Here is a 22,143-nt window from a genome sequence, read left to right on the forward strand (position 1 = left end):
GCTGCGCTTGACCCCAAGTCAGCAAGCACGCACACGCCGCGTGACCAAAGAGCATATCACAGCATCAAACATGGAGGGAGAAAGATGGAAAAAAAAAAAAAGAGGGAGGCCCAAAGCCCCTAATCTGACACGCTCGGCAGGTTGCTGCTGTTTGGCATGTTAGTGACGCCACCAGCCCTAGGAAAGCAGCTTTCTCTTGCAGTGGGTTTACTGAGAAGATTAACAAAACGTTTTCATTTAAAAGTATTTGCCAGAGATGTCTGCATAAGTCCAGAGGACGTTTTTGCCTGCATCTGCTTCCAGCTGAAAAAAGAGAGTTTAAGGGGGGAAAAAACTCAAGTAAACCCCACTGAGTATCCTGATGGCTGCCAAAAATGGTCTTGAAAGAGCTTGTCTTGTGAGTGAGAGGGACACCAAGAAGTACTCGTTGGCCCTAGACAGGTAACGCAACTCTCTGCTTCCTTCGCTGCTGTTGCTTTGTCTTTGAGAGCAATACGAGATCACCCGTCTGCCGATGGGGAGTTTCACAGCGCGTACAGGGAATGTCTTTCACCACTTTCAAAATGTTTTGCTTGATTTTTTCCTTCCGAAACTTTCTTATTAAAGGTTTGATGCATTTACTAGACAGCAGTCTGATGTGTCTGCACCTGTGATGGATTGATCCAATCTACTGTTGAAGCAAGTATCTCTTGCTATGTATTTTATAAGCTTAGTAGATTTACTGTGGGATGCAAAACCTCATGGATTATGCTGCAATTTTAGGCTGAATTATAATAGTGCTATTGACACCATATTTGATTCAAGACTCCTTCATGCTTGAATGTCTTAATTATCTATTTGATCTGAAAGAAATGCGATGTTGTTAAGGACTTGATCCTGCAAAACTTTATTCATGTGGACAGTCTATCAGACTTGGAGCTGATGTACCTCTTGTGTGCCAGACGTCCTGTGAGTAAATGCCTGCTTGAGTGAAGAAAGACCCTCTGAAAACATATGTTATTCTGTAGCTTGGGTTAAAAAATGAGTGTAAATGTCTATCACAAAACAATTTTGCAGTTGAACTTATTTTCATTCTTCCTTTTGCCTCGGACCAACACGTATTTTTAAAAGAAAATAGCTGCTCAGTTACAGCTTAGCACCTCTTGACATTTCCATTATCTCATTGGTTTTCAGGTTATTTATTGCTTGGCTCTCTTAAAACACGTGGGACAGAAACTTGGCATAAACACTGTCAGTTCAAATGGAAATCCGTCTCTCCGTGTTCTTATACTGGGGTCACTGCCATCGTATTTTAGTCATTTGAATGTCTGGGTTATTATTTAAATATTATTGCATGGCTCCATAAATATACATGGCACTGTCCAAAAGGACTTTTGTGGTAATATTTATTTCAAAAAGATTCCGTATGATTCTGCAATTCATTTTATTTACTGAAGACTCTCAGAGCTTTTTTGACAGTTCACAGTTTCGTGAGTACAGCTTCAGTGTCTGAGGTCCTTTGGCCCCTTGCCGCCTCTGGACACAAGGACATCTCTGGACAAACCCTTTTCACAGTGCATGGAAGGGTGCCCTGAGACAGGGATAGCTGTTAGGCTGGCTCATGAGGAAGCCCTCATTTTCCCTGAATCACTGGAAACAGGGAATGTTCCCAGTGAGAAGAGGAGTAGGATGCACACTGAGAGCAAGAATCCCTAGCAGCTGATCTTCCCATCTGAGAGCTGACTCACCTTCTGGAGGGGTCAATTTCTCTCTGATAATTATTTCTTAATTTAGGATTGAATTTAGCTGGGGTGAATCACTGCAACAATTGCAATTGTTGGGCTGATTGCTGCAGACATTCCCAACATCCCCAGAGCCTAGGGGGCAGTCCCAGGAAGGCTCCATAGCAGAGGTCCTGAGATGGCTGAATTATGGCTGTGGTAGCACAGCTCCCCAGGAGGAGGAGGACTTGTTGTTCAGGGACATGACATTTGTGCTGTCTCTCCTCTTGGCTTTTCTTGTCAGGTGCAGTTTTATTAACTGCCTGATCTAATTACTCCATCTCTTCAATAACCAGAAACGGAGGTTGAGAGTCAGGGTCTCCCTCCTGTTCGGAAGGGCTGGCAGTTCTGAGGGAAGCCCTTGCCCTGATCCCCCTTGCAGCTCAGCAACCCGGGGTGCCAGCCCGGGGGCTGGAACCAGCCGGGTGATGGGGATGCAGCCCGCTGGGCTCGGGCTTGCACAGACTGGCTGCCTGCACAGCTTCAGGTGTCTTAAGCCGATCAGTAGCAATAAGCTCATTTTAGTCTTCGGTGTAAATTACCACATTTTTCCGTTCCCTGTGCGTAGGCTTAATGAACAGCTCTAATGCTTTCAACAGAATTTATTTTGCACACAGATTGCCTATTTCTTTGCAATCCCCCAGCCTCTTTCTTTTTAATAAATGCCATTATTACAATACACAGGGAACAAAACTGTTTTTGTCTTAACCATGTGAGTAGGAAGGCTGAGTACAGATCCCTTTCCCTGCACACAAGGCTGTGGGAGAGAATGTTTTGTGCATGCCAGGCCTGTCTGCAGTCACTGGCAGGTTTGGATGCATTCAGGTTTCCCTTGCCAAACTAGAAATGTTTACAACGGGGTGGGTTTTAACTGAGCTCTCTGAAAATCAGGTCAGCTCTAAGCTCATAGGATAATTCAGGTGGGAAGGGACCTCAGGAGGTCTCTGGTCCAACCTCCTGTTCAAAGCGGGGTCAGCTGAGAGATCAAACAAGGTTGCTCAGAGCTTTATCTGGTCTAGTCTTGAAAAAAATCTCTCAGGATGAAGACTGCACAGCCTCTCTGGGCAATCTGCCCCAATACTGAATTACCCTTACAGTCAATTTTTTTTTTCCTTATATTCAGTCTGAATGTCTCTTGTTTCAATTTATGACCATTGTTCTTCTCCTTCCTCCATGCACAGCAATAAAGCTCCATGTTCTCAATAATCTCCTGAAAAATATTGGCAGATATTAGGTGTCCCTGAAGCCACCTCTTCTCTAGGCTGGACAAGTCCAGTTCCCTCAGGGCAGGTGCTCCAACCTTCAACCATCCTGGTGGCCCTCTGAACCTATGCCAGTTTAATGATCTCTCCTGTATCCAAAACTGGACACTATATTCTAGATGTGGTCTCAAAAGTCTGTTCCCGGTGTAGGACTTTGCATTCATCCTTGCTGAATTTCAGAATGCTCCTGTCAGGCCCTTCATCCAGCCTTGCCCTCCAATGTATCAGCTGCACCATCATCTGCCAACTTGGTCAGGGTGCACTCCACCTCCTCCTCCAGGTAACAAACAAAGATATTACACAGGACTGGTCCCAGGATAGGACACTACTTCTTACCAGCCTCCAGAAAGCGTATGAACCATAATTGTAACACAGTCTGAAGCTGAGCACTCAGAGCAAAAAATGTTTTCTGTAAACCTTATCAAGTGAGATTCATATAATCTCTCTTTAAATTAAGTTTCAATTAGGTGCCTATGTCTAAGAGAGTTTTCTGAGGCCTTTTTACAGTCAATGATGGTGGTGGGACGGGATAAATTCTTTAAGTGAGTAATGACTTCGTATATTGGTTACCTATCTGGTGATCTAGGTAATCACTTATCAAAGACTAGGAAATGTCTTGACCAGATTCCTGAAGTTTCCATGAAAGAAGACAGGCCAGATTATTTCTTGCTGACAATAGATCAGTGTAATATTGACCAGAAATATTCAATATCCCACTTAATAAATCAGTGGATTTGCATCAGATTGTACCAAGTATACTGTGAGCTAGATTTTGGCTTGAGCCAGCATGGATTTCTGGATTTCTGATCATGTTCTTTATATGTAATTATAGTGGGATTTTGAATACCATCACACAAGCGAAACTCAAGGGTTCTAGTGTCAAGGTTTTCGTTTTTATTTTATTTCTGAGACAAGAAACAAATAAAAAAAAAAAAGAGGGAGGCAATGCTGAAAGCAGGGAAGATGTTTAAAAACCTTAGGCCTTGTCTTCATGTGAAAATTTTTAACACAGAGCGTTAGTGACCTGTAGTTCTTCCTATCTATGAGTGAAGCCTTAGGTTTGTAATTGATTCCTGTCTGCCAGGCCCATACCAGTAGGCAAAAAGTTTGAAGTGAGCCTGGGAGATGGTTTCTTCAAGTGGAGATTGATTTTCTATGACAAGCATGTAGAGAATATTTACTTCTTTTTCTGCCTTTCTTCAGCCGATACAAAAACTCTTACAGGATCAAAGAGTCCTCATCAAATAAAGGATTTTCACCACTCTTTGTGCTTTGCAGAAGTCAATGATCAGAAAAAAATTGGGTTTTTCTTGTGGTTTTTGAAGGGTTTTAGCTATGGGCCCTGTGATTATGTCTCTTTTATACTGGCTTGCCAGCTGGCCCCAGGAGCACGCAGTTTCTTAGGGGACTCAGCAAAACCCATCCTATTGCTTTTGCCCTCGTGTTAGCTGATATTACAACTCTGTAGAAAGCATTGAGCCTGCCCAGTACTGGCCGTATGCCATCTCCGTTACGCCCACCTCAGTTTTGCCCCCTTTATCTTGGAAAGAAAATTAGAACCAAGATAGTAAGAGGAATTAAACAGAAATTAAATAACCAGGACAGCAGCTTAGGGAATTGATGGCTTGGGGGTAGAATGATGACACATAAAATCATGAATGATGTGATGAAGGTAAACATGGAATGGCCATAAGTTATTTCTATTAGTACAGGAACTAATTAAAGTATCAGGCAGACAGCTTAAGAGTAACAAAGGGAGCGTTATTTTTACACAAATCATAATTAAACTGTGGAACTCACCTCTTTCAAGTCAGCCAGGTTCATGGAAGAAAGATCTTTAAAGGGCTAGTAGGCATGAGCTCTGGTTCAGCCACCTCCCAGCCTCCAGATTTGTGCAACCAGGGAGCAGTACCACTCTCGACATGCACTTTGTACATCTGCCTTGTACTTTGCCCTTATGTATCCCCTAATGTTCAAAACAGAGTTTGGATACTTGGCTACATGCACCTTTGGTCTGCCTCAGTACAGCTATTGCTATACTGTTATGCAGAAGGAAATTTATGGACAATACATTTATGCATACATGGCCAAAACCTCAAAATGAGACTAAACAAAATACCTACAGGACCAATTCCCATCTAGTAGATATCTAAATGTATGCAAATATATAAATATTTACCTTTGGTTTGTGCCCAAAATACTGTGAAAGGCAAAGGAGAATCTGGACAACCAGGCTATAAATTGGGTCTTAAATGACTTGGAAATATTCAGGATTGGTACATCAATTAAAATCAGAGTGGTGCCAGCATAAGGGAGATGACTGTGGCTTTGATAATTTTTCCTTGGAAGGCAGTTTCATTATTCTTTCAGGCACCAAAAAATTACTGTTTTCCCTTGTGAAGGAGATGCTCTCCTGTGGGAAGTGCAGTGATTCCACAATTTGCTCTTTTGACTGGGGATCTCATAATGATCTAGGAGGATGGCAATTATTCCCATCAGTCTGCAGATCAAGGCACCCAACAGATCAAGTGAAAACAAACAAAAGGAAGTTGTAATCAAAAGCTCTTGCTAATGATTTGAATGGAATCTGTAATATGTATTAACATTTTCTCCTTCCCCCCTTCCGGGCATGACTCAGTGGGAGCCTTTCTGTGACATTCCCTTGACCATCTTTTTTACAAAGGAAAGAGAATTTGAAATGGAGAAAAGATTATTTTTTAATCTGGGACTCTGCTTGCAGTGTGCTAGTGCAGAGATCTGATGCTCAAAGGCTACATCTTGCTCTAACGCACTCAGAAGGGCTTTATGGTTTGACAGAGCTGATCTCTGCACCTTAAGCTTTTGATTCACACATTTATAAAACTGTATCTTGGATTCTTTTAATTAGGGGCAGGTTGCTCTTGGAAGAAAAAAATAATGGTTACGCACAGGAGCTGGCAGGAGTCTTCCTAACTCATCAGGCCAGATGCTGCTCTGCGAGTTCAAAGGGAGCAGCGAACGCTCGCCACCTCTGACAACCAGGCCGCTTTTATTTAGGTACCCTTTAGACAGAAAAATGTGACATTTGTGGGTTTACGCTGTCTCTGTTTGCTTTTTGCATCCGTTCAACAAGATCTGTGGACAGTGCTCTCCTACCCCTCAGCGGTATGCTGAGGTTTTGTTAGCTGATGGAGAGACTTGAAGATTAAAAAAGGGAGGGGGATCACAAAGCAATGTATTTTGTTAACAGCAAGGAAAGGATTTGGTGGCTCAGAAATCTGCAGCGGTAATTTTGGCATCCCTGCCCTGACAGGCTGTTGAGCTGATCATGACTCATGTCGTTAAGATGATTTTAACGTTCAATGCCAGCTGATGAAAATTGAGTTAAAGGAGAATTAATTTTACTTGCAAACTATAGAAAAGCACTGGAAGTTAACCCCATAGACGGATCACAAGAAAGAAAAACTTGCATGTCCTGATCTCCAGGGGACAGTGAGAGAACTACAGTATTTTATTCAGCCATCTGGAAGGAATCAATTTGTGGTACCTTCTGAGTCTAATTCATCAGGAAAATATTGTACATAAGCGACACAGGGCACATGAGGAGCCTGATAAATGTGGAACTAAAGGACTGGAGAAGGACTGGTTAACAGGGACCCCGGCAGCCCGTTCCCCAGACAGTTCAGCTCCTGTTTATTTGTTGCTGTGAGGAAAAGAAAGGAAAACACTGACAAAAGGACTAAGAAAACTCACTGTCTGCAGGCATCAGGCATTAAATCTGATCAGTTGCTCTTTCACGGAAGCTCCTCACGTACAGGGGCAACTGGTCACCTCTGCTGAGCAAACAGAGACCACATGCAAACCTGCCTGGGAAACAAGCTGACTCAGGGGAACACATTGCATCCTTGGAACATCTCAATAATATTTACAAAACCAAATCCACGTTGATCATCTACAGTTGCAGGGCTTGGCTGCCATGATGGGTCAGCTTTTCTCCTGCCGCCAGTACCGCAGTGGTGCTGATGAACACAACGCAGGGCCAAGGCTTCCACAGCTCTGTGACTGCCTTTGCCTCTTGCCCATTGGTGGAGAGTGGGCTGTGGGGGACCTGGCAGGACTTCAGCCCCGCAGAGCAGCTGCAGCCCCCTCAGGCTGCCCAAAAAGGCAGCTGGAAAAAGCTTTTGACTTCAGCGCAACTTTTTTCTTGACATTGACTGCTGCAGATTGGCAGCCACCGGCATGATTTCTTTCCAGCAACATTTTAGACATCTAGACACTTTCATAAACAGTGCAGAAACACTACAGAAAGTTGCCAAGAAGCATGCACTTCCCCAAGCACAAGTCTCCTTCCCGCAGCTGAAGAATCAACTCTTCCTGGTCCCAAAGGAAAATCCTTAGTCAGAGTGAGGAAAAGAGGCCGTTATTGCTGGGGTCAGTTAACCCCACATCATGCCCCCGGGCTAATTTCAGACTCAGAAACAGCAGTGGAGTTTGCTGTATGCCCGGGTAGACTTGCAGACTATGGCCCTGCACACACAGACCTCAAACAGCTGTGGTGGTTATATAGACGTTACGTATGTGCATCTGGGCAGAATTCACCTTTTGATGCCACAGTGCACTCCCATAAGTCTCAGTACATAGTATCATAGAATGGTTAGGGCTGGAAGGGTCCTTTAAAAGCCATCTAGTCCAACGCCCCTGCAAGGAGCAGGGATATCTCCAACTAGATCAGGTTACTCAGAGCCTCATCCAACATGGCCTTGAATGGGGCGTCTACCATCTCTCTGGGCAACCTGTTCCTGTGTTCTGTCACCCTCATTGTAAAAAATTTTTTCCTTACATTAAGTTTGAATTTGCCTCCCTCTATTTTAAAACCATTACCCCTTGTTCTATCACAACAGGCCCTGCTGAAGACTTTCTTCCTGTCTTTCCTGTAGGTCCCCTTTAGGTATTGGAAGGCCGCTATAAGGTCTCCCCAGAGTCTTCTCTTCTCCAAGCTGAACAGCCCCATCTTTCTCAGACTGGCTTCATAGAAGAGGTGCTCCAGCCCTCTGGTCATCTTTGTGGCCCTCCTCTGGACCCTCTCCAACTGATCCATGTCCTTCTTATGTTGGGAGCTCCAGAGCTGGATGCAGTACTCCAGGTGGGGTCTCACCAGAGCAGAGTAGAGGGGCAGGATCCCCTCCCTTGACCTGCTGGCCACGTTTCTTTTGATGCAGCCCAGGATGCTGTTGGCTTTCTGGGCTGCAAGTGCACATGGCAGGGGATGTGATACCACCGGCGGCATCACAGTAGGAGCAGCTGTGGCAACAAATGTTGTATTTGGAGAGACGCAATGGCTTTCAATCAAGCATCCTGGGCCAGGGCTTAGGGTTGTCTTATTTTTGCCATTTGAGCTCTTCTCAGTTCAGAGATAGAAGAAGTGAATATCCTTGCTTACCAAACCACCTTGGGTCCTCCTGCAATAAACTGACGGAGTCTCTGGGCTGCTGCAGTGATAGCACCAGCCATCACAGTCGTTCAGGAGCTCCTGCAGTTGCAGTGCAATATGCTCGGCCCCAGATCTCTCTATCCCCATCCCATATGCACTGAGAACGGCAGCTCTGAGGTTCTGTAGCAGATCAGTTTTGGTTGGGAAATCACCTTGTGACGGACCAATGCTCAAAGAGCCACTTCTGCTGAACTTCTCATCTTTCTGTGAAATCAGTGGCACAAAGGGATCGGCGTATGATGGAGAATGGATTTCTTTGATTTTTTAAGTGCCTTTGAAACTTTCAGGCTAATATTGTCTATACTCAGGCCTTGCTGGAAGATTGACAGTTTTTGTACATATGTGGAAATTTGAGATAAAATAGTTCTGCATGCAAAGAGAGGAGAGAAATATCTTCAGTCAATTATATTTGAGAAAAAAAAAATTAAAATACTCTTCCTGGCAAAGCCGTTGGGACTAAAAACCTGAAAATTTCCATAGAATTATCTCCATGCTATGCTGAATTTGGTTACTATTTGCAGGACGTACGACTTTTTTAAAATCATACAGTGTGCAAAAACTTCACAGCCTAAGAAAGTCACCCTGTGCTTCATAAACTGCTAAATGATGTAGGAGAGCCCAAAGAGCTGGGAGACACAGCCGGAGCAGTCATTTCATGTGCAGCTCCCTCCTGCAGGATCCTGCTTGCATGAGCAGGCCTCTTCTATGACCTGTTGTTCCCAATGCTGCTTTTATCCTTCGCAAGCATTAATTAAATAGTTTCTGGGGCTACAGGGCTAGATGCCCAAATAACTGGGGTTTTTATTTTTTAATCTTCTGTTTATTTCAATCCCAAAGGATGAGCTGGCATCAGAAGAATTTAAATGAAGAGAGGCAGCAGCAGGAAGCAGAAGATACTGAAGCTAATTCAGCGTATCACTGTCACAGCTACTCACAGGCCTATGAGAACAGGAAAAGGGAGCAGCATCAAGCCAGGAGGAAGCTCTGTGTAGCATCAATAATTTGCATCTTCTTCATGACTGCTGAGATTACAGGGGAGTATGTTTACTCAAAGAGAGCTCAGTTTGGTGCCCAGTGCAGCTGCGTTCATGCCCTTTTGCACCCACTCTTAGTGCAGGGACCCATGGGGCACAGAGGTGAACCCACCTGGGATGAAATAACTCTCCTTTTTCCCCAGCCTTTAAAAGAATTGTGGGGATTTTTTAAAGTGAAATTACCTAAATATTTTCATATATTATTTTAAGGAATGGGTAGGAACACAAGGACCAGTCTGAATTGTTCTCCTAGGTCTTTAAGCTCGGCTAAATATGTCTAGCATGTCTTAGCACCAGGTCATAAAAGGTTTCTAATAAATTGGGTTACAATTTTTTTTAAAAGATTAAAAAAAATTACATATTTATCCAGGCCAATGAGACCGTAGCACTGATGAAGGCTCCTAGCAGCAGGATCTGATATTAAATGCAACAGTCTTTACAAAACCCAGGGAAATCCAGGGCCAGATTCACCATCTGCTTTTCTCCATTTAAGTCAATGTATTTATACCAAAGCACATTTATCTTTTAAATTGGCCTGCTGGTGTGTCTCTGGATCAATGCAAGATTATTCCCTTGTCTAATTAGCCCTCACTTCTGGATCCATCCTACAATATCCAATACAAGATTTTGGCTCGCTCATAGAGCATTAACTTTCATTTTGTCCCCCTCATCTGCTCTCTGCATGGCTTCTGTGATATTTATACCCACCTAATAGTTCCTGGCTCTTTAGTTTCCCCTTCTCCATGGTGAGGTGAGGTAAGGTAAGGCACGAGGAACCACACAGGCTTTTGCCACATGCACCCCAGGGGATGTAACAAAAATCAGCCAGGAAGGCCTCAGAAATCCGTATTTTCCCTGCTTCAGCATCTCTGGAGGAGCCTCATAAAAATTAAGTAGAATGGCTTTATCTTCCCCATAGGTGGGAATCAGAGGCAATGAAAGAGCCGCTGCATTTTTGCCTTCTCCCCTGGCCGCCAGACCCCACAGGGACTTCTCCAACTCTTTCCTCCCATGTGCTTCATCCGCGTGAAGCCCCGCTTTTTGTAGGTCACAAGCATTTCCCCATGAAAACCAGTGCATACCACTGATCTCCACACAGTAATTTCCAGCTCCAGAAGTAATGCATTATTAACGAAACCATATAATCAGTAGGCTTAAGCCTGGTGAATGCGGCAATGCAGAGGATAATTGGAAGGACAGATGATATGTTAACTAAATGTTTCATTTTGCTTAATGAATCATACAGCTTTTTCTGCAGTGACAGCTTAAGTAACAGGCTTGAAGATCATTTTGCTTCAGACCATTAAACTTTGACAAACCAGTTATTAACTGCAGTTACAGACAGCAGTCAATTGAGATTTTTATAATTATGAACCATGCACTTAATTTTTTTTAATCGTTAGGCTAGACAGCCTGTGCCTGATGACTGACCATTGAGTGACTGACAGTTTCTACTGCTTTGTGGTATACAAAGCTATAAACACACCTTGTGGGTAATGGTAAGTCATAAAGGCCACTTGTTGGGAGTACTGTTACAAAGCAATAAAAGCCTGTAACAGGCTTTACTTTTGAAAATAAAGAACATGTTCTCCTTCCTTCTCATCTTAAGGACAAACAGCTTCCGTGGGCACTATTAGGATGAACAGAAGAAAAAAAGATGCATCACTCTCAAAGAGGTTGAAAAGTTGTGCTGCTTTGAATCCCTGGATTTTTCCTGTGATATTTTCGCGCAAACCATCTGTGCTGGCCCTTACTGCTTTCCCAAAAGGGCCACAGTTGGCTGAGCCTGATACACCAACTGTCTCTAAAAGGCAACTATCTTCTGTTCTTCTAATGCAGATCCATCACAGTCTCCATAGATTTGGAGATATGAGTCAAACCTATGACACCCTATGTACAGCTCTGATACAAAAGTGCTTTCCAAGGGTTTCTAGTGGCTAAGGACCAAATGTGGGTTTCAAAGTACTTTATTTCCATTTGAGCACTAGAGAGACAAATCCGGCATGTGTCATCGTGTCAGAAAGGAATATAAAGACTTGACCAGGTTGCTAAGATAAGCAGACTGAGATCTCAGAAACTCACCCAAGGCATTAGTTATGCCAGCAATACATAAAATAATAATTTGCCAACATTTTTCAAAGGCGGCAAGCTAGAAGCAAGCTTCTGTAAAGCTGTCCCACAGAAATCGAAATACACTATCTAAAATGCAATAGGGTTTTGCAGGCAGCTTGTTCTCTGCATACTTTTTTGCTGAAAGATAGTTGATGCCTTGGTTGTCAACATCTGTGCACTGCCAGACAAGACTGCTTCCCTCTGCTATGCAAAATTGCTTCCCACTTGGGAAACAGCTATCCTGCAAACAGTGAGAGTCTAGGAGCTGTGTCATGACCAAAAAGTATATGCGCATTTACACCAGCTTATGTTCTGGGAAATCCCCATTCTGTTGAATTTTTCATTTTACTGCAAGGAATGAGATGCCCCCAGATTCTGCAGTCATGCCTGCTCCCTTTTGGGAAGTAACTTTCAGGCAGCTGTAAATGGGATGCACAGAGAGGCAATAAAAAAAAAAAAAAAAAAATGACCTGTATGTGCAATATGCATTCTCCTGTGGTGACAAACCATACAGTATTAGGTATTCTAATCTAAAATCTGTATATAAACAGACAGACCATCCTGCTGGCCTGCAGACTTTCTATCTAAAAAGAAACAAAAATGTGTCTACATGTCCCTTTGGCAGTGGTATCTTGCCACGGGTTCAAATGAGGCATTTTATGATGTTTTTCTGGATTCATTGATTCTCATATCGGTTGCGGTCAGGAGAAACAGGCAAGCTGAAATTAATCAAATGACTGAAGAAGGCTGGAAATATATTGCCAAACACAGAAACTAGATGTTTTGGCTCTGTTCTTTCAGATTTCCATTTTTCTACATTTCCACTCTGATGAAAATATTCCCCTGCTATAACAAGCTGGCAGGACAGCTTCCAGCCTGTGATCCTTGTCTTCTGCAACCACAGGCAGCTGTGGTAGTTTAGAGCAGTCTTTTAGTTTCTTTGGATTTGCCTTTAGACTTGAGACATGTTTAGAAGAATTTGGCAAAATAATGATATTTGGCTTACTGGGTAAAAGAAATGTGGTTTCAGATAGCCTAAAATGGCTTGGGTGGTTTTTTTTGTTGTTGTTGTTTTTTTGAGAATTCACATGAAACCAAAACCCCTCAAAGTAAAATGACAGTCAGCCACATTTTTCCAGTTCTAGCAGCAAAATTAAATCGTGCATTACAGATGCAAAATGATAGATTAGTCCTGCAAACAGAACATTTTTCCCTATGCCCTCATGAAAATGGCTGGTTGTTTATCACAGCTCTTCTACTGTGACCTTTCCTTTTACTCCTGTTTTAGTGTTGCCTGTGACAAATAAATAGTTGGGCATCCAGCCATCCAAAACTCAGGAAGAACAGACATATTTTCCTATAACAAATAGGAAATAAATCCATTAAGCTAAGAGTCTGAGTATTTGCACATACATAAAAATATCAGCGATCTGGGAAGAGATAGTGGGAAGATACTGGAAATGTGATCCCTAATATTCCTTTTCACCAAGAAATCTGATATTAAAATAGTTAAAGTAAAACTGTCCAATAGTAGTATAACTACAGCACTAAGTATCACAATTCTTATTGTCCCCTCTCTCTGAGATAGAAATTTAGCTTATTTCTTTCTATTAATTAATACCTTTCACTGCATGAATGAGGTACAAATGAAACTAACTTTGAAGAGCTTTGAATTTTGTGTTTCATCACTGAAAACTGAATGTTCCCATTGATTCACAGGAAAGCAGGTCTCTAGTTTGATCTGGTCAACTCAAGCTTCCGACCAGAGCCATGATACGGACACATGTTTCACACAGGTGGGCAGATTGCCGGGAGCCTGGCGGTGATCACCGACGCGGCACACATCCTGGTGGACCTGACAAGCTTCCTGATCAGCCTCTTCTCACTGTGGCTTGCTTCCAAACCTCCCACCAAGCAGCTAACTTTTGGGTGGCACCGAGCAGGTAGCAGACATGTCACAGTTCAAACATGTGGAATGGGAAAGGGAAGTCATCATAGCCAGACACTGGAAAACGTATCGATGTCCAACACAGGTCTGCAGATGTTTAGAGATAATGCACTAATGCTCTCAAAGCCTGCAGGATACATGACAAACAGAGCAAGTTTCAAAAAACTAAAAAGCACACTCATCTTTTATCTACAAATGTGTCTTTTAGTTCATTATTGAATACAGTTTTGGGCTGGTGCTAGCTTTGACTGAGATAACAGCAACTTCTCGCAGTGACTACTATGAAATACAAGTTTCTATAAAAGCAGCAATACCCATAAAAATGAGGGCCTACTCCACCTATAGAAGGATAAAGCAAATAATTAAATTATTTTAAAATGAAAACAATGTTATATTTGTAGAAAAGTGAGATCCTATAACTTTTACCATTACCTAAATCCTCTCCTTGTATATCTCTTCATCACTGCTGGTTTTTATTAGATGGAAACACTGGTAGGCTTTGAAAGTTCTCTGTCTTCAACCAAAATCAATATATTTACAAATGACACCTAATACCAAAAACCTTACAATCAAACAGAAGTGCTTTTACAAAAGACAAGACACAAGTGAAATATTAACGATGAGAAAAATTTTCTAGCAATATGATTCTATTCAAGATTTAGACATGTAAATATCAATGTCTACACATAAATAAGTACATATCAGCACAACGTCCAGGTTTCTGATATGTTCAACAGAAATCTAGGCTCCATTCAGCTGCTTAAACACAGAGGTCTAGTGCTATATCCCTAGGGTATCTCAGACTTAGGCATGGGGATGGTAGCTCTGGCACAAGCCCTACAGGAGACTGCACGGGATGCCAAGCACAAGACCAGAGCATCCCATATTAACACCCATGGTTAAGAAACTAGGATGTGTTCCCAGTCAGTCAATAGAGCAGGGAGCTGTGTGAATCACCATTAATTTGATGTCCATTGTCCACAATGGGAGCTTAAACACCTAGCTCACATCTACATGTAGACATTTTAATTTAGTTCCCTCAGTCTGGAAATGAATCCCATGATGAGTGTCGTAGGGCTCAATTTATTTGCTCATTTGTAAGCGACTGGTGCTATGCAAAATATCCTAATGTGTTCCACAAAGTCTCCAACTGCCATTCTAGAAGGCTATGGGTCATCTCTACATCTTGCATCAAGCCATATGTGGAGGTGTCAGTGCATCTCAAATGGCTCTAGACACCTACGCACCTGAACTGAGGACTCAGATGACTTCAAGGGTGTTCAGTATGAAGGTCCCGAAGCAGTTTCTAACTCAGAATGTCTGCAAGTCAAGGTTGCCTGTAGCTGCAGAATGTACCAGAGAAGACATATGCCATACTCATCCTGTCTTTATGCTACTCCTTAAGTGTATTTTACCAGCACTGCTGGAAACAGGCTGCTGGATGAGAGGAAGGTTTAGGATGACTGAAGCATGGCTGGAACTGTGTTGCCAACACACAGCTGTATTTTGCAGCCTTAGCAAACTACTACTCACCATCAGTTGATCCATAATTACTTTTTGTGTTTATGCTCTCTTAGCCTGGGAACAAAGGAAAGAGAAAGAGAAACTTCTCTCTCTTGCTGACAAGATGGTAGGAAGGTTCAACCACCTCCTGTAACTTCACCCTCAGCCTGTGTTAGATTTTTTAGGTTTTTTTGTCATTGCAACGCAGAACTTCAAAACCAATCTTTCATTGTCTTTTTCTCCTGGTAGCAAAGAGAGCCCTGCAACAAATGTCAGCAGCTATTTAATTGTATTCCATGACAATTATCCTGTTCTGTGCTTTTTTTCCCAGCTACGTTTCCAGTTTAATACACAGGTGGGTGCTTTAATAGAGTAGCTGAGGGCAGTCAGGTGGGTAGCAAAGTCACTGTGCACTGACTACCAAAGTCTTGCCGCTGCAGCACTCAGTGACACTGGAAACTGTTTTTCCACTGCTTTTTTTTTCAGACTGATAGATAGGGTTTGTCATGAAAAGGCTGTGTATGACAGGGCTCAGGTTTAGCAGGAGCCATCTGAATACCTCCTGTCTTCTAAGCCAGAACCAGGCAACAGAACCTAACTTGCAGAAAATATAAACACTAGGTATGCTTTATGTTAGCTTCTCTCTACCTAATTTTAAGCAAAACTAGATTTCAGTGCACTTTCATTCATTATTTGTCAACTTTAGACAAAATTATTGTTTTGGTAAGCATGTGGTGCCTGGACTGCTGCAAAAGGTGTGACCCTCATAAATACACATTCAAAACCATAAGCTGAGTTTCAGCTGCTTTTATGACCTGATAGTGGAGGTCTGTGCAAGTGCTTTGCTCTTTCTGGCTATCTACTGCCTTTCACCTTACTGTGAACTTTCATTTTCCTTGATATTGTCTCAGTTCTGCTCATAAAGTGCCACATTTACGCATTCAAGTCACATGGCAATTACCGGTCCCACATTCTATTAAAAACATGCTGCACGTTCATATGAACATCCCTGGACTTTGCCTATGGCAGTGCCATAAAAGGTGGCTTTGGGGACTGGATTTATTTGAGCCCAACTCAGAGCCAATAGAGACAAAATTAAATTTTGCTGCCCCAGGAAAAAAATAACTTATTTTGTCCTCATCACCACTGGTGGCACAAAAAAAAAAAGATTTTGTGGCATTGGCAGGATGAGTCCCAGGAGAAAGGAAGGAGAGGTTTTGCTGGCAGGGGCTCACTGGGGGCTACCACTGCCTTTCTGAAGTATGAAGTGATGAGAGATGTGTAGAAACAAGGGAGGGCTGTTGGAGGGGGACTATGTCTGCCAATGGGTTTGGATGAGCCGTGCTTCTCTCCTTCTCTCCAACCTCTGCTCCTGTGATCAAGATAATCTTGTTGGGGAATGAGGGCTGGTTCCTGGGGTCCTTACACCATACTGACAGGGACAGGCAACTGCACAAGGTGAAAAATAATTGCTTTTTTATCCTTCCTTTCCATTACAGCTCCTTGTGCTCCTCCCAAACCCGCGCCCCCCCCCCCCCATCTTTTTCATCTCTCCAATTTCTCCAAGCGCTGCATGAACTCAACACTGGAATGGACACAAAAGTAGAAGCAGGTAGAACAGGGTTTGTCCACCATATACATAGGGTTGCCCTGGGCAGCCACTGGATTTCTTATGACCAGAAAGGGTTTTGACTTGTTTTTTGTGAGCAACAAGGCTGCCAATACGCAAGAAGTAACTCTGCTGGCTATAAAGCTCACAAATCTGGAACCGTTACCATCAATCCCTCAAAATTTCTTGTGTTTCTGTTATGATTCCTGTTAAAATTAGATTTTTTTAATTCCTAGAAATTCTGGGAGCTTTGATGTCTATGATAATCATTTGGATGGTGACTGGTGTGTTGACGTATTTGGCTAGCATGAGGCTGCTACACCCCGATTACAATATTGATGCTACAGTGATGCTCATTACCTCTGCCTGTGCCGTGCTTGCCAACATTCTGTAAGCTAATTTTTTTCCTCTCCATATAACTTTTGAATCTTGAACCTGCTGCTGTGTTTCAATAACAAATGATAGAGATATTGGCCTCAAAAATATTAAGTGTTTATGAGTTTCATAAGAATATGGAAAGGGGTAGAGAAGAGAGATCCTGCTTCTTACTGAATGCTGCACTTGTTTTCCTACTTTCTCTTAGCTGCGACACTAAGAAGGGAAATTATAAATGCACAAACTCCAGGAAAAGATTAATCACCATCTCACTTTTTGTTAAATGTCAGAACATTCAAGAACTCTATAGAAAATGAGGCCTCATTAATTCCTCTGTTCACAGACTTTCTTGTTTGAATAAAAAACACCAAATCACCTAGGAATTATCTGCTTAGCCACTCTGCATTTTTACCTAATGTGTCTGATTTTCCTGTTCAGCATTCAGAAGCAAGAGGATTGATGACGTGTATGACATCACTGCTTTCAGAAATGCGGTAACCCCACTGATATTTGCAGCTTTACACCTCTTGCAGACTAAGTCTGATTCTGCACCAGACCAGCCACGGGCACAGCCATGGGGCACAAGGCAGGGAACACGCGGCGGCCCCTCCGGAAAGGGCAGCTCAGAGCAACGCCAGCCTGCGAGCAGCCTTTGTACACACCATCGGAGATCTGTTCCAGAGTATCAGTGTGCTAGTTAGCGCACTTATCATCTTCTTTAAGGTTAGTTTTATTAGTTCACTTGCCTTCCTTGCAATTAAGGATAACAGTTATTTTCAAAGCATTGTGACACTAGGTACTGTGTAAATATTTTCTCTCTCTTAATAATATACATTGTAATTTAGTCAAAGAAAATAATACTTATTCTTGGGAATTAAAATGACTGTTGAGAGTGCAACACTTGCTTTGTGGTGTTTCAACTGCAAGGAGGATACTTCGATGTCTCTCCCTTCCTTTGTCCATAGCACCTCTGTTCCCTGTGCTGAGACTCCCTAATTGGCAAAGGAGGTCAGCACTCCTTCTGTACTAGATGAATGGAATATATTATTATTTGAGATTAACTACTTAAAAATGGCAATAACCAACAATAATTAAATTAACAAACTGATGTGTTCATATTTTTCTAGCCAGAATACAAAATAGCCGACCCAATCTGCACATTTGTGTTTTCCATCTTTGTTTTGGCAACCACCATCACCATTTTAAGGGATATTTTGATTGTGTTAATGGAAGGTAGGACGCAATTCCAGAATCAATACAATTATATTTGGGGCTTTTTCTCTCTCTTTCTCCATAACGCTTACACTTGCTGATGAAAGTATAATAGCACACTTCTATATCAGTTTCCAATATTTGTATAATTCTGATAATACTTTAAACCTAATTACAATTTAAATCAAAACTGTTTTCTACCATTGCACTAGAAGATTTAAACATATGCCAAATCTATGCACTGGTGTTTTGCTAAGGAACTCCCAGTGCATTCCTAAAACTGCATTGGTTTTGTTTGTCATATGTGTAACATTGCTTTTTATCACCCCTTTGGCATATGAGATATCTACTCGCTTTGTTCATTGTGTAATTCCTTTACCCATGTGAAATACAAGCCTTTGCCAAAAAAAAAAAAAAAACCAAAAAAAAAAAAACCAAAAAAAAAAAGAAGAAGGCTGTGCTTTGAACAGTGTCTGTGAAATAGGCTGAGTGCAAGAGGCAGAATTTAAAAAAAATTTAGTTACACCAGTCCAGAAAAAGCAAGCTAACGGAGCTTTCCAGTTGCATTCAGGTGCAAGGGAATAGACAATTCTCAGCACATCAGCAGCAAGGAGAATTAGGCTTAGCAATATTTAATCCTGTCAGCTATGGGCCTGAACATTTGATTTGCAAGGCCAAATGACTTGAGCAGTCATAGATGCATGTTTTTGCCTTCCTTACACTGAATAATATAACACAACCACTGTCTCAGCTATGAAGACATAAGGATTAAAGGGAAAAGCCGCTTTAACAGTGTAGGTTTTGAATGGATATGAGTTACTCAGTATGACTGTATGGCTATTTACTTCTCATTTTCACTTTGCACCTACTTCTGCTTCAAGAAAGAAAATTTCCAATACTGTTTTACAGTAAAGATTCATCCTAGGGTTGGTTTGCTTTCAGTGATTGTGAGATAGAGATACATTTGTGTAGAAGTGTACCTAGACAGAGTGAAGCAACTGAATGTATCTTGGCTGCCAAATAATCAGAAGAACTCTTGATTACTGAAAAAAAAATCAAACTATGAGGAAGGCCTGGCAACCCCTGACACTCAGGGGTCTCTTTCTCAGAGCAGTGATTCCCAGCTTCCATAAGTTGTGCTAACATGCAAAAATGGGCAATGGTCTGTTCCCCTCTGCAACAAACCCTTTTATGCTGTCCTTCTGGAGAGATCTCTGAAGCCAGTCTCCTACCTCCTAAGTAGCTTATGCTGCCCAGAATTTTCTAAAGAAATTAGACATTGGAGCTGGTATTAGAGGTGGCCATTCATCCAGTCTCTCCGAGAGCATCAGCCCCACGGCCCCTGTGACTGATGTTGTGCAGGCACTGACTGTCCATAGTTTTCTCGAAAGAGCATGTGCATGTCAGCATCATATTCTACTTAAAGTCAGTACTCCATAGAGCATATCGTTGTTGTAATGAACAGATAGGACAAAGCATACAACACTGAGGTCATGCATAATTACAAATAATTATCAGTTATTGTATGAAAGGCAAAATTAACTAACTCTTCTTATCATTATTATACTTCATAACTGGTGGCATTAAAAATATTTTTCAGTTTACTGATCCAAGTGAAGCACAATGAACATAGCTGTTCATGAGGGCACAGAGGTGCATTTCCAAACTCCCAGTCTCATTCCAGGGAAGATCTGTAGTTAAATTCCTTGATCAAATTTAGATTTAGAGTAAACTCTGAATTTCATGTTGCAACTCACCCTTTCACAGCAATCCTCACTCTGAATATGGGTCATCACTATCATCATCTTTGGCAAGAAGGCTCATCTACTCAATAACTAGACCTGGGATCTAATCTAATCTAAGATTCCTGAGTCAAATCATTTTAATCTCTATGTTTGTTTTTCCCTCTCTGCTAAACAGATACTCCCCTAGTGTGTAAATGTATCAAGGACAGAATCCCTTAGAGGTACTCAGGTGATGCCATAAACCCTGCCCTGTGTAAACTGGACCCTCAGAGTATCTCCTAAGGCATGGATGAGTCTCATTCTTCCATGGAGAAGTATAAAACAAGAGATAGGACTCCATTTCACAGTGAACTCTGAAACAGACAGGTTTTCCAAAGCATTGACTATTTTTATAAAAATGATACATCTAACTGAATAAAGGTTCATGATACATTTTCCTCTAATGTTCATCATTCTTATCTCTTCAAAATATTTTTTCCCACCAATTTCTCCTTTTAAGGAACTTCAAAAGGATTTGCTTATGATGCAGTGAAAGCAAGAATTTTAGCAGTTGAGAAAGTGGAGTCTGTTCACAACCTTCATCTTTGGTCTCTGACAATGAACCAAACTATTCTATCTGCTCACGTTGCCACAGGTCAGTAAATGTCTGTAAACAGGGAGTAAGTATTCAGCTGCTGCCTCGTAAAGGTCAGTCTCTCCTGATTGGGATACAACTGACTGTATATCTGTTGCTTGTTAAAACAAATGTCATCATTGTGTTGGAAAAATAACAACAACAAAAGTGCTCAAATCCTCCTCCCAGAAATCTTGCCAAAACAACAGGGACCTCTACTTAGCCCAAAACTTGAAAACTGCAGAGGCTGTGGTACAAGGAAGTAAACTACAAGATACGATTCTATTATTCTGTTTGATGATATTTTAAGTAAATTAGAAGAATGAGACAGCCTGGATTTTTCTCACAATATCAAATATATTTTGGAGTCAATTTGTCAAACTATAGATCCCTATAAGAAAAACTTGCAGGACAGATCTGCATTCGTGATGCATCTCTAGCTGTAAAACAATCTTTAAAACATAGCTGGGAGCTTAGAGGTAACTCCAGGGGAACAGTTAATCTTTACATTTTTTTAATATTTCATTTAGTCCTTATTCCTGTTGACAAATTGTCTGCTACCTAGATCAATTTTCTTGTTTATCTGTTTGCTTTGTACATGTTAAGGTTTATTTAAAAAAAAAATTCCACCTGTGTTTGGCCATTAATGAGGTGCAGAGGTGAAGTCCTCCCTGCTTCCCAAAAAGAGTGGGTCTATCAGCCACCTGAATCACTTGGCACTGTTGCTACTCCCTGACTGGATGAACTAATCTTTATTAAGTATTCCTGCTTTCCTCCAGTCTTCTGCCAAATTGAATTTCTTTGGTGACTACTCTTAGCTTAGCTTTGCCAAAATTGCATATTCTGATTGCATTTGAATGAACAAACTTTTGCTGACATGGAGGTTCCTGAAAGGAGGGTAAAAAGGACAAGAAATACTTCTCAAAACAAACTTGTTTGTGAATAGTTTCTGCCAGTACACACCTGCTCTTCTTTAAACTATCATATTATATGTGTTTTGATTACTTTCTGCTTGCTATCTGTAGCAGAGACAGCGGACAACCAAAAGATTTTGAGAGATATTACGCAAGTCCTGTTTGAGCACTACAGCTTCCACTCCATCACCATTCAGATTGAATCAGGAGAGGATCAGAAGCAAGACTGTGCCTTCTGTCAAGAACCCAGTGATTAAAGGGAGCAGTATGCTATGCAAAATAATGATCGCCCCTCTTACAGGTCAATGGAGACTGTATGTGCTGGTTGTATGCAATTGATTAACAACAAATGGTAATTAACTGAACTAAAAATCCCTGCCACTGTAAGCGGTCCATGGAATTTTATTGGTTGGTACCATTTACCAGGAAAGAACACTTACTAGGTCCATCCATCAGCTAGATTACCTGTCCATCAGCAGTTACTTTCAATTACAAGAGAAAGTATCTAAATTATTCTTGACTAGAGCAGCAGACTGGCAGTAAAGCAACATTTAAGTGTGCCTGTCTGTAATTACAGGTAACAAAA

The 22,143-nt window shown here is 41.7% G+C and overlaps 1 protein-coding gene across 1 annotated transcript; it reads left to right on the forward strand.

Moving 5' to 3' along the window:
* Positions 1 to 361: 361 nt before the first annotated feature.
* SLC30A8 (solute carrier family 30 member 8) lies at positions 362 to 21,814 on the forward strand. Its single transcript, XM_010120055.2, has 8 exons — positions 362 to 441; positions 9,330 to 9,534; positions 13,443 to 13,581; positions 16,935 to 17,088; positions 17,607 to 17,796; positions 18,201 to 18,306; positions 20,530 to 20,664; positions 21,669 to 21,814. The coding sequence occupies exons 1-8, from the start codon at positions 362 to 364 to the stop codon at positions 21,812 to 21,814; spliced, it is 1,155 nt and encodes a 384-aa protein (XP_010118357.1).
* The last annotated feature ends 329 nt before the right edge of the window (positions 21,815 to 22,143 follow it).

This window comes from Chlamydotis macqueenii, chromosome 2, assembly GCF_036417535.1.
Source record: "Chlamydotis macqueenii isolate bChlMac1 chromosome 2, bChlMac1.mat, whole genome shotgun sequence".
NCBI lineage: Eukaryota > Metazoa > Chordata > Aves > Otidiformes > Otididae > Chlamydotis > Chlamydotis macqueenii.

What these genes read in the sequence shown, in the direction of transcription:
- SLC30A8 (XM_010120055.2), top strand. Translation starts at nt 362, where the DNA reads ATGGCTGCCAAAAATGGTCTTGAAAGAGCTTGTCTTGTGAGTGAGAGG. An exon ending in TTTTGGGTGGCACCGAGCAG is followed by an intron (nt 13,582 to 16,934) that starts GTAGCAGACATG and finishes TTTAATTCCTAG; the next exon opens with AAATTCTGGGAGCTTTGATG. An exon ending in GCCGTGCTTGCCAACATTCT is followed by an intron (nt 17,089 to 17,606) that starts GTAAGCTAATTT and finishes CACCTCTTGCAG; the next exon opens with ACTAAGTCTGATTCTGCACC.